Source organism: Peromyscus leucopus, chromosome 4 (genome assembly GCF_004664715.2).
Source record: "Peromyscus leucopus breed LL Stock chromosome 4, UCI_PerLeu_2.1, whole genome shotgun sequence".
Classification (NCBI taxonomy): Eukaryota; Metazoa; Chordata; class Mammalia; order Rodentia; family Cricetidae; genus Peromyscus; species Peromyscus leucopus.
Window position 1 is genome coordinate 106,293,583 of NC_051066.1, and position 13,147 is coordinate 106,306,729.

General features: G+C 45.1%; 1 protein-coding gene across 1 annotated transcript in view; it reads left to right on the forward strand.

Annotated features, from left to right (window-relative positions):
• The window catches only part of Tmc2 (transmembrane channel like 2), a 78,594-nt gene that overhangs the window by 12,795 nt on the left and 52,652 nt on the right, over positions 1-13,147 (forward strand). The window contains 3 exon segments of the mRNA XM_028878539.2: positions 2,364-2,676; positions 8,545-8,697; positions 12,587-12,677. Of these exon segments, the coding sequence (XP_028734372.1) occupies positions 2,364-2,676; positions 8,545-8,697; positions 12,587-12,677 (557 nt within the window).

A 13,147-nucleotide genomic window follows, 5' to 3' on the forward strand; every position in this document is an offset into this window, starting at 1 on the left:
TTAGTCTTGTTACTAACTAGCTCTTACAAGTTAAACTAACCCCTATTTTTTTTTATTAATCTACATTCTGCCATGCAGCCTTTACCTCTTGTCCCATTTTTGTGTGTCTGACTTACTCTGGGTCTGGCTGACTTCTCTGCCCTTCTTCTTCCCAGTATTCTGTCTGCCCCTAAAATCCTGCCTAGCTATTGGCCATTTAGCTTTCTATTAAACCAATGACAGTGATATATCTTCACACAGTGTAAAGGAATATTCTACAACTAGTACAATTGACCATGGGGTGTCCAACATCAATTTATACATCTAGCTGAAAAAATTTATACCTTACATTTTTCCTTTTGCCAACTATAATTTTTGGCTTCTTGAGCTCTTTTTTTTTTTAAATTATTGCCAAGGAGTTGAAATTGTGGATAGTTAGGGGATTGGATTAGATTGTTTTGTGTCCAGTGAATGGTATACTGTATCACTGTTCACTTTATAGCAACAGATTTGATGAGTCTTAGCTACTTTTCTATTGTCGTGACAAAACACCATGACCAGAGCAACTTATTAAAGAACACACTTAATTGGGGGAATGTGGTGGTATTGTGTTCCCCAAAATACTGTGCACCCTAATAAACTTATCTGAGGTCAGAGAACAGAACAGCCACTAGGTACAGAGGCCAGAAAATGGTGGCACACACGCCTTTAATATTAGCATTCCAGAGGCAGAGATCTGCCTGGACCTCTGTGAGTTTAAAGCCACACTGGAAACAGCCAGGCATGGTGACTCATGCCTTTAATCCCAGGAAGTGATGGCAGAAAGCAGAAAGGTATTTAAGGTGTGAGGACCAGGAACTAGAGCCTGGTTAAGCTTTCAGGCTTTCAAGAAGCAGTTCAGCTGAGATCCATTTGGATATGAGGACACAGAGGCTTCCAGTCTGAGGAAACAGGATCAGCGGAGGAATTGGCAAGGTGAGGTGGCTGTGGCTTGTTCTGTCTCTCTGATCATTCAGCATTCACCCCAATACCTAGCCCCAGGTTTGTTTTTATTAATAAGAACTTTTAAGATTCGTGCTACAGGAGAATTACCATTCCAGAGAGTTAAAGTCCATGACCATTATGGCAGGAAGCATGACAGGCAGGCAGACATGGTGCTGAAGCAGTAGCTGAGAGCTTGTATCTGATCCACAAGCAGGAGACAGAGAGAGCTAGTTGGGAATAGCATGGGCTTTTAAAACCTCAAAGTCCACCCTCAGTGACCTCCTGCAACAAGGCCACACCTCCTAATCCTTCCCAAACAATTCTACCAACTGGGGACCACGCATTCAAATATATGAGTCTGTGGAGGCTGTGGTAGTTCTAATGTAATTGGTCCCCATAAGCTCATAGAGAATGGCACTATTAGGAGGTGTGACTTTTTTGGAGGAAGTATGTCCCTGTGGGGGTGGGCTTTGATGTCTTATATATGCCAAATTATTCCCAGTGCTTCAGTCCACTTCCTGTTGCCTTCTGGTCAAGATGTAGCCAGCATCATGTCTGCCTGCACATCACCATGCTCCTTGCCATGATGATAATGGACTGAACCTCTGAAACTGTAAGCAAGCCCCCCCCCCCAATTAAATGTTTTTTTTATGAGTTGCCATGGTCATGGTGTCTCTTCACAGCAATATAAACCCTAACTAAGACAGAGGCCATTCTCATTCAAATCACCATAGCATTGGAAGTCTACACATGAATCTACTTTGAGGCAAAGAACCACAAATATAGGAGGAAGAAAGGCACCAATATGGATCTATAGCCAAGGTTTAGGTAAGAGCAGGGGGAAATCACAAGTTGGATGAGGACAACAACCCTCTCAATCTAGAAGTTTCCCAAATAGGCCTTTGGGGTTGTGGGGTGTACAGGTCTGTGATTGAAACTTCTATAGCAAGACCGATTAACAAGAGACAAGTGTACAAATCCATTTAAGTTTTATGAGACACAAGAGCTTCAGAAATGAAGACCTAAAACTCTAGGGAGAATTGCACTTTCATTAACTATGTTCGAGAACACTAGAGCATGAGCTAATGTTGATCAGACATGAGGAAGTCTGTCTGTTCAGCTTCTTGGCTTCTCTTTTCCTAATATGATAGGACTGGACACCTCTCTATCAGACCAGGGATATGAGAGAAGGCCAGAGAGTGACTATCTGTGGTTTCTCTATGTTCTTAGCACAAAGCATACCAAGATGCTATATTTGGGGGCATCATGTTCTGAGCTCAACAGAGCTAGTAGGCTCTAAGAAGCATGTTGGATATTTGTTAGCCAACCCCTACAAGGGAGTGATGTTTTCTTGGGCTGAGTCCTGTGGAGCCACCACTGTGCATTTTCTGCTTTTGCAGGTGACAAGTCAGCAAGGAGACCCTCCAGGAAACAAACTTCCACGGCTGCAGGTTCCCAAGACAGGCACCATGCCCAGTCTAGCCGGAAGGAACCTGCTAAGGGTAGCCCCAGGCCAGGGTCTTCCCGGAAGAGGCAGATGGAACATGGAAGCTGTCACAAGGAGCTTCGGGGACAAAAACCACGCAAAGTGGAGAGGCCTTCCCAGGGGAGGAAGAAGGACCGGAGGACTTCCCTCAAGAAGCAGAGAACACCTCCAAAGAAGGAAAGGGAGGCTCTGGGGAAGGAGACAGGCAAGCAGCTGAGGAAATCCAGGTGTGTTGTAACTGTGATTGGCTACCCTCTTCCCAGCCCTGGGATGGGGTGGTTCTCACTTTGGGGAGAAGTAGCTACTGCTCTTGCTCCGACTTTCCCAGACCATCACATGTAGAACAGCCCCAATACACTGTTTGTTATAGCAGCTCATATTGCAAGTGAAGCTCTGGCTGTGGAGAGGTGGCCCAGACACAGAGTAGAGATAAGATCTCAAGGTTCCTGACTTTCAGCTGGTGACTATCACTCCAGCTGAAAATAATGAATGGCATTGGATTTGGAAGTCCTACAGGGATCATGCACACTCCGTCATGCACACATAGGTGTGTAAGTACCCTTCTCTCTTCTAGAAATATGACAGTCTAGAACTTGAAGAGTTCTGCTAGCTCTGAGCCTATGGGCATTGGGATGACTGACTTGGAATCCTTTGTTCCACTAGTATATGGGGCAGTAGACAGGCAGCTAATGGGATCTACAGGTCGGGTTTCTACAGGTGGCTTTTGGTGGCTTCTCTTTGGCACTCATTAGAGACAGTCTATGATTTACTCGCTTCTAGGGATATTTGAAGAATCCCTTATGATGGATGGGGAGGCTTTTGAAGCCAGTGTGAGAATTAGGGTGATGGCAAACACTTGATGTTCCTTCTGGGTTCCAGCATGCTTTCTTTGCTCATACTGTTGACAGAGTCAGTTAGGGCCAGCGCCTGGACCCTGACATACTCAATAAGAGAAAAGAAGAAAAAGGTTTATTAAATGTAACTACTTTGGGAAGAGGAACAAAGAGGTCCAGTAGCCACCACCCCAAGTCTATCTTGAGGCCCTGACAAGAAGTTTAGGTTTAAGTAAAGAGCAGGGGTGTGTATAATTAGGCAGTCCTGGTCAAGACATGGTCCAGCCCATCGTCAGTTCATGTCCAATCTCTCCGCAAAGTGGTCTGACACGCTGTGAGAACTGTGTGAAATCTCTTCCTGATCTTCCTCTGGCTGGCACCAGTATTCTGTCTTTTGCTTCTCCCAGCATGAGATTCCTTGGAAATTCTAATTCCTGGGTTGACTGTTCCAATAATCTCAGAACCCAAGGGGGAGGCACAGTGTTTCTTTGGAATATCTTCATTCCCGGCTAGAGAGGAGGCTTAGTGGTTAAGAGCACGTACTGCTTGCCCTTCCAGAGGACCCAAGTCCAGTTCCCAGCACCTATGTTGGGCAGTTCACAAATGCCTCTAACTCCAACTCCAGGGACCCAAGGCTCTCTTCTGGCCTCCTCAGCATTGTACTCAGATGCACACACCACATACTGACAACATATTTGTTTGTGTTTGGAGATTCTACTCCTGCACAGTATTAACAGTTCTCGGCTCGCAAGTGCTGAGATTATAATCACATGCCACCATGCCTAGATTTTTCCTTTGGTTATTTATTTGTTGTTGTACCCAGGATTGAACCCAGGTCCTTTTGCATTCAAAGCACATGCCCTACCATTAAGCTACACATCCAGCTAGCTTGAATGCATTGTTGATTGCCCTTGGGTATCTTAAATTTTAGAAGGAACACGTACCCTAAATGACATATGCAATATAAGGCGTTACAGACAAGAACTCAGCGGTGCTGACTGCCATGACAGGGATGAAAAGACTCAGCCCTGGTTCCCCAGATGCTGATTGTCTAGTAGGAAAGATGAGACTCAATTAAGACAAGGCAGAAAGCAACGTGCGCACAAGACAAGATTTGATAGTGTTGTACTGCTGGGGCCCTGGGGCATCACATTTCCGCTAGAGAGAAGGTGAGCATTTCAGTAAGTAGCTGAAGGACAGATGGAATTTAAACAAACAATGACAACTCCTTCCAATGAGGGAAAACATCATACAAAGACTCAAAGCCGGCTATCACTGGGAATGTGTAAGGTATGACCAAAAATGCCTATGGCTGGACTTTCTGCATCCAAGGTTATGCTAGATTTCTCTGTTTCCAAGAGTTAAGAAATTAAAACTCAGAGATTTCTGTAAACTAGTGTCCAAAACCTAAAGGTAGCAGTAATCCCAATTATTCTCTTTATGAGCCTTGTTAAGGTTTTCCAGACATAATGTCTTAGTTTGTATTCTACAGCTGTGAAGAGACACCATGACCAAGGAAACTCTTACAAAAGAAAGCATTTAATTGGGAGCTTGCTTACAGCTTCAGAGGGTCAGTCTGTGATCATTATGGTGGGAAGCAGACAGGCATGACTCCAGGACGGCAGCTGAGAGCTTTACATCCTGATCCAGACAGCAGAAAGAGAAAGAGGCAATGGGCCTGGCTTGAACTTTTGAAACATCAAAGCCCACCCCCAGTGACACACCTCCTCCAACAAGGCTACACCTCCTACTCCTTCTCAAATAGTTCTACTAACTGGGGACCAAGAACATATGAGCTTCTGGGGGCTGTTCTCATTCAAACCAGCACACATGACCTTTCTCTAGACTCTCCACCTCCCCTGTCAGCTACCGCGTCACTTTATCCCTGAGGATGCACAAAGCACACACAGGAATTTGGATCCTGAAGCCGCTGAGCAGGCAGTGTTACCAGGGCACAGGGAGGGGCAGAGCATGGGGGTTCTCGACAGGAGTTCTCTGTAGTTGTGCTAGCCAGAAAATAACCACTAGGCATTGAGCACTTGAAATGTGGCCAGGGAGACCAAAGAAATAAGTTTCCAACTCAATTTAATGTGGCATTATTTAAATTTGACATGAATGCAACCGAGTTAGTGAATTTATTTAACTTGGACAGACAGATAGAGTTTTGAAACTGACCTGAACTGACTTTGGAATCAAAGTATTTTGTTAATGATATAAACATCAAAGAAAAATAACCTTATATCGCTTGTTTTGGAGGAAACATTTTAAAGCATGTCTAAAACAATTTGTATATGCATATCGACTTTTTCAACTATAATTTTACAAACTACAAATAGGAAATATTTATGATGGAAATTTGATGTCTGAATTTGCATGCCTGTAAATGAAGAATAGATATCAGGTTGTGAAAACAGTACCAAAAGACTATTAATAGAATATTTTGGCTAAGCAGTGGTCGTGCACACCTTTAATCCCAGCATTTGGGAGACAAAGGTAGATGGATCTCTGTGAGTTCAAGGCCAGTCTGGTCTACAGAGCGAGTTCCAGGACAGCTGAGGCTACATACAGAGAAACCCTGTCTCCAAAAACCAAACAAACAAACAGAAAAACCATAAAGAGTATTTTGATGGTTTTTACATTGATCATGTTAAAACTATAATTTGATTGAATGAATGAAATACATTATTAATTTTATCCATTTTATGTCACCATTTAAATATGGGTCTTAAAAAACTTTAAGTTAAAATTTCCTAATCTTATGAGTATTGAGCTGAGGTTTGCAGCCATAGGAAATCTCTGATATGTCAGAGGGCTCCTCACACTTTTGTGTTGAGTCATGCTCTTGCTCCCTTATCTATAACCCAAACTGCAACCTAGCTCTGAGTTGGAGTGGAGCAGGTGTCCTCAGCCTAGGATACACCTGCTCTGGGCCCATCACTGAACAGGACTTCTTGGTGTTCCTTTGACTTACCCTGACTGGTGCCGGGGCTCACGAATAGCTGTTCTGACTCAAAGTTCAATCTCATATGACAGGGTGCATTTAGATTTCATTGGTCGTTCTCAGTATTATGTTACATTAAAAGAAAGTTTCTAACAAACTATTGATACAGGGAAGATCCAGGTTTCCCCTTGGGGTTCTTAGTCTCATTCATAAAAGAACTTCAGAGTAGACTCAAACAGAAACTCAAGGCAATTTTGTTAAGGTTTAAAATAACCCCAGAGCAGGCCAGCTGTAAACTGCTGCTGCCCAGAGAATGGAGGAGAGAAAGGAGAAAGCCATGCCATTTAAGATGGTATGGAAGCAAGACACATGGTGGACAAGCAGCCACACTGTGTGGAGGGAGGCTTTAGAGAATGCGTAAGGAAGTCCAAAATGTTGGGTAAGTCCAAAGTGCTAGAGAAAGCATGCTCAGAAGAGAGGAGGAAGAAAAGCTATGCTTTTCTGGATAACTCAAAAAGACAAACAGACTTATGAGCTACATGACTGTAGCCTGGTAAGCTGCTACACTGGGGGCCTGAATTGGGAGAAGAAAGGGGAGAGCTGTGTTATTGAAGGACTAATTATTCCACCCACCTCTTTAGAATGGCATAAGGTAAACCCACCTTCCTAAGGGTGGTCCCTAGGCCAAGAGAGTGACCCTGCCTAACTGAAATGTTAGGTCTCCACCCAGGTCAGAGATTCTATTCTCTTGACCAGTAAGAGTTATTGTTGTTGTTTAATGGACTTTTATTGTTGTTATAACACTATGGAAAAAATGACAGAAGAAAATAGGTGAGTTTAAAAAAAAAATCAGTGAGACAGAAATGCTTATTATGTGCATCTGAATACTTGGGGATCTAGGGAGAGTCATTTCATAGGGACAATTGATCCTTGTTAGATCATAAAAGTCTTATTTCTTCCTATTCAGTGTAAGGGATTAAGCTCTAAATTCTGAATGCAATAATCTGGTAATCTCAGCATGCTCACTGCTTGAGGACATCACTGCCCCTTAGAAGTGGGACTAATACCTGTGGTCATATTTTACCATTTCAACAGGAGCTTTTCAAATGAAAAACATGCCATGCTGTTCATGTTTATAAATGATTTGGGGACAATAAAGGGCTTTCTCATTACTCTAAATTTGTAATGAAAGTATTTTAAATAAAGTTTTAAGATAAAAAAAATTACTAGTGTGTGTCTTAGGGTTTCTATTGCTGTGATGAAACACCATGACCAAACAGCAAGCTGGAGAGGAAAGGGTTTATTCTGCTTACACTTCCACATCACTGTTCATCTCTGAAGGAAGTCAGGACAGGAACTCAAACAGAGCCGGAACCTGGAGGCAGGAGCTGATACCGAGGCCATAGAAGGGTGCTGGTTACTGGTTTATTCCTCATGGCTTGCTCAGTCTGCTTTCTTATAGAACTCAGGATCACCTGCCCAGGAATAGCACCACCCACAATGGGCTAGGCCCTCTCCCACCAATCACTAATTAAGAAAACGCTTTTCAGGTTTGCCTACAGCCCATTTTTCTGGAGGCATTTTCTTAATTGAGGTTCCCTCCTCTCAGATGACACTAGCTTGTGTCAAGTTGACATAAAACTAGCCAGCACAGTGTGTGTGAATGGAGGTAAACGCCCCTGTGCATACTTTAAGGTCACAGGACAACTTTGTGGGGTTGGTTCTGTCCTTGTGACTTTATGTGGGTTCCAGAGATCAAACCCCAGGCACCAGGCTTGCCTGGCAAGTGCTTTGCCATGTAAGCCATCTTGTCAGCCCTGAAATCCTTACAAGAAAGGAAGAAGGAGAAAAAATTAAAATTACAAATGGCTCACCTTTTTTTTTTTTTTTTTTTTTTTTGGTTTTTTGAGACAGGGTTTCTCTGTGTAGCTTTGCGCCTTTCCTGGGACTCACTTGGTAGCCCAGGCTGGCCTTGAACTCACAGAGATCCGCCTGGCTCTGCCTCCCAAGTGCTGGGATTAAAGGCATGCGCAACCACCGCCCGGCTCACCTTTTATTCCTATTGGCCACCACTGTGCTAATGTGTGCATGGATGGAGAACTCAGAGAGATCAAGTTTGAGAAGGCAACCTAGTCATACCTGAGGCTATAGGACACAGGTTTGGCCTCCTCTCGCTGGCAGTGGGACTCACTGCCTGTTCCTGGTAGAGACAGGCTCCATCAACTCTGTGAGTGTCCAAGATCCTGCCCATCTTTCCTGAGAATTCCTCCCATCCAGAGCCCTTCTAACTCTCATTGACTCTGTCATGGCTCTGCCCCTAGGTCCACTTCCTTAGCCTCCAGTGTGTCCACTGGAGAGTCCCTGTCTGAGGAGGAGCTGGCTGAGATCCTGGAGCAGGTGGAAGAAAAGAAGAAGCTCATCGCCACCATGCGGAACAAACCCTGGCCCATGGCAAAGAAGCTGAGGGAACTCAGGTGAGCAAGCTGCAGGGAGGGGGGACCCGGTCCATGGCAAAGAAGCTGAGGCAGCTCAGGTGACTGGGCTGAGAAACAAAGCTTGGCTATGGTGAAGACACTGGTGGAACTCAGGTGAGTGGGCTGTAGGCTCCATGGCACAGGAGGCTTGTCTTCTGTAGAAAAGGGGCATGCTGTCCTCTTCTTTGCCCTGGTAGGACTGGACAGGAAAGGAGATCTGCCCCTCCAGCCTCCCCACTGTAAGCATGGCACACATAGATGCATCAGAGTGTGGCAGCCTTTAAGATCTGCAGGCATCGATCTGCACCCCAGCCTTCCATTGCTTTACAGCCATCTCATCCTCAGATGCAGCTATTTCCATGGCTACCTTTCTTTCCACACTAGAGGAGACTTCCCACTTTCTGTCTATCAGTCAGCAGTCTCACCTTCTCCTTCAAACATTTGATTCATCCTCCCACACAGAAGCCCCTCCTTGGCCTTCCTTCAGTGATGCAACTTTCCCCAGGAGCTGGCTTCCGTGGGCAGGATGACCAGCGACTGCTGTGGCATGACCTTAGCACTCACTTCTGACCGACTCTGCCCCAGCCGCAAGGTCGAGTTCTGACTGAGCTTATCTGCAAGGTCGAGTTCTGACTGAGCTTATCCGGTTCTGATGAGGAACCCTTTGCAGAGAGGTGTCACAGCTGCCATGGTCTTCTCTAGTCATCAGCTCATGCCCCTTGGTGTCTTCCGCCTAAGACACAAGAGAACACAGTACAAGATCTGAAGGGTGGCCTTGTTTCCTGTCAGCAGTGTCAAGGCCCATCCCATACTGAGTCCCAGCTGGCACTTCAGCTGGCACATGCAGACAGTGAATATGTATTCTGAACATCTGGAGATGCCTCTGGGCTGCACATATGCCGCTGGACCTAACCATGTTGACACTCACACAAAGCTACCAAGGCTGACAGGCAGGCCCAGCACTCCTGTACCAAGGCCCTTGGGTGGTTTTCTCGTATCCTCTGTGGGAGCACTGAAGTGATGAATCCCACCTAATTCCCATGCACACACTGAGACTTGGCCTAGGGTTCCTTCTGCAGGACATGCCCACTACCCCTCTCTGCACTCAGGGCTTTATGCTCTCATTTGCAGAGCTGTACCTAGTCACTGTTTACTGAATATTCCTTAGGTGCTGGGCCCAACTCTAAATGCACTAAGTGTAGCAATCCTATTTCCTCAAAACAGCCCTGTGAAGCAGATACTATTTTATTCCCATGTGTACCGATGAGGAAACTGAGTCACAGAACCACCAAGTAATTTGCCCAGTGTTCCACAGCAAGTTAAGTGATCCAGTCTGGATTTGAACTCAGAAACTCTGGCTCTAGAGCCTATACTGTTAGTCACTTCTCCAGAATCACCAGACCTTGTAGAATGCACCCCTTGCCTGCTGTAGACTCTTCTAGCAGTTAAGTCTGTATCTCAGTCACTTTTCTATTGCAATGATAAGACACCATGCAAGACCAAGGCAACTTACAAGAGAAAGTTTATCTGAGGCTCATGGTTTCAAAGGGTCAGAGTTCATGATAATGAAGCTGAGGTAGCAAGCAGCAGGTGTCCAGAGCCTCCACTGAGAGCTCACCTCTTGAAGCACAAGCAAGAGGCAGAGCACACAGTGAGGACAGGGTGATTCATTTGAAACCTCAAAGCTTACCCCCACCCCACCCACTGACTCACCACCTCCAGCAAGGCCACACCTCCTGGTCCTTCTGAAATAGTTCCATCAGCTGGGGTCCAGGTATCCAAACATATGAGCCTATGAGGACCATTCTTATTCAAACTACCACAGTCTCCAACTGCAGATGGCATTCCCAGAGGCTACATCCTCTTTTTTAGAAGCAATGCTGTGGGCCTCAGTCTCTGACACACCTATGAGGCTAGCTGACCCAAGCATATGGCTCGACACTGCCTAAGAAGGATGGCAAGGTACAAAGAACAATGGTGGCAAACAGAACTAACCCGAGTTTATGCCCCATCCCCATCCAAGTGTTTGTTTGTTTGTTTGTTTGTTTGTTTTACTGGATCCTTAATCACTCAAACTGACTCCCTTCTCCTAGCCTTTCAGCTTCACATTCCTCATTTTCCCCACAAATTTTAAATATCAAGTACCCTAGACAGAATTAGTAAACAATAGTTAGTGTTATTATTAAAGTTTGAACATCTCTTGTGCCATATACCATGCTGAGTCCTAAAAGATGCAGTTGGGGAATAAAGATGAATCAGAGAAGCACAGGGGCATCATTGACAATGGGACAAAGCAGGAGGTGTTATTGGCATAAGAATGTCGTGTCCATGAGTTGAGGACATTGCTTTCATCACAGTCACGTGGTTCTTGCTTTGTCAGACCTGAACTGGGTCTGAGAGTGTGGCATAATAGAGGGTTTGCCTACTGTGAAGATCAATTCTAGGCCCTGGGCTTCCAGGATCAATTCTCAGCAGATGGGGGATTAGCTGTAGAAACAATTACTGAAAAGAAGAAAGGTTTATTTTGGCTCACAGAGGCATCAGTATATCATAGCAGAAAAGGCAGAGTCCGTGATGACAGGAGCTGTATGAAATCAAAGCAGGAAGCAGAGAAAGCTGGAACCAGGGACTGGCTATAACACTCAAAGCCTGCCCCCATAGACCTGCTTCCACCAACAGGCTCCATGTCTCAAAGACTTTACAATTCCCCATAACAGTACCACCAGCTGAGGATCAAGCACTGAAGTTGTGAACGTGTGGGTATAGTACAAATTCTAATTAGTCTTATTAATTAAAAACCTGGAGCCAGATATCAGGATGAAAGCTGAAAGATCTGTGAAGCAGAGCAGCAGGCCACCAGTTCTTACCTCTACAAAATCCTCAGCCTAAAAGGACTGAGTTCCTGTCTCCTCCTGCCTTATATATTCCTTTTCTCTGCCCAGCCATATCACTTCCTGTCTCAACCTCCCTAGTGCTGGGATTAAAGGCATGTGTGCCTCCCAAGTACAGGGAACAAGGCATGAGATCCCAAGTGCTGGAACTAAAGGTATGGCCACTACTGCCTGGCCTCTATGGTTGTCTAGTGGCTAGCTCTGCACTCTGATCTCCAGGCAAGCTTTATTTGTGAGAGCACAAACAAAATATCACCACATGTAGGGGTCATTTCAGATTCAAAGCACAATATTCCCACTATGGTTAGAACTCTATGAGGGGGTAGGATGTCTCAGCTGGTTAAGTGTTTGACACACAAGTATCCTGACAGGAACTGACTCCCAAAAGTTGTCCTCTGACCTCCACACATGCCCATGTATACAAACACACAAACCTAAAAAATTAAAAACAAAAAACTCTTCTGCTTTTAGTCTACTTGACTCCTATTCTCTGTTTTGTTTTTCTCATCTGTGGCCCAAGCCAGATGACCAAAATAACCTCCTTTTTTATTTATTTTTGGTTTTGTTGAGGCAGGGTCTCTATGTAGCTCTGGCTGTCCTGGAACTCTCTATGTAGGCTAGCTGGCTTCGAACTCACAGAGATCTGGCTGCCTCTGTCTCGGGTGCTGGGATTAAAGGTGTGCACCACCACTGCCGTATGAACCTCCCTGTTTTAAAGCTGTTCATCTTCCTTACATCTGTCATGTAACAGTTTATTCGCAAATGTAGCACCAAGGTGCTAAGTCTTAGAGAGCAATGATAAAATCGTGCCTATCAGTATCTAACATATGCCTGGCATTAGTGCTGCTCGGGAAAGTTCAGTGGATAAAAACGTCCTGTTTCATAAAATTGATATTCTAACTGAGGGTATAAACATATAAGACTTTCAGCCTCACACTTTAGATTTCTGATTTAATTCCTGTCTCTCCTCATCTCCTGCATTTCTTTCCCCTGACCAGGGAAGCCCAAGCGTTTGTGGAGAAGTATGAAGGAGCCTTGGGGAAAGGGAAGGGTAAACACCTCTATGCCTACAGGATGCTGCTAGCTAAGGTACGTGTGATCCTCAGACTACCAACTGTGGGAGGGCCTGCTGTGCACGGGGGTGGGGGGACCACCACAAGCACCTGCCAGCTTGTCCGTTAGTGTCAAGTGCCCCTTCCAACTCCAGATGTGAGGTCCGCTAGACCATTCTGAATCCTCCAGGGGTGGAAACCAGCTACCCCTTGCCAATTACTCCACACTTATCTTGGCGCTTCAACGTGTATGAGATGTGTTTCCTCTACAGTAAATAAACCCACAGAATAAATGGTATCAAAGCACTGGTATTTGCTTTGTTTTGCAGCACTCAAATCAAGGCATCTTGATTTGGTGAAAACACAGCCAAGCTGTGCGATCATCAGGGTTATGTGAATGATAAACAGTGATGTCCCCCTGAGGGGTGGGCAGCTCTGCGTTATTGAGCTCTGTCAGAACCTGCTTCAAGTGGCTGGTGTTTTATGTGGGTCTCATTGAAGTATTCT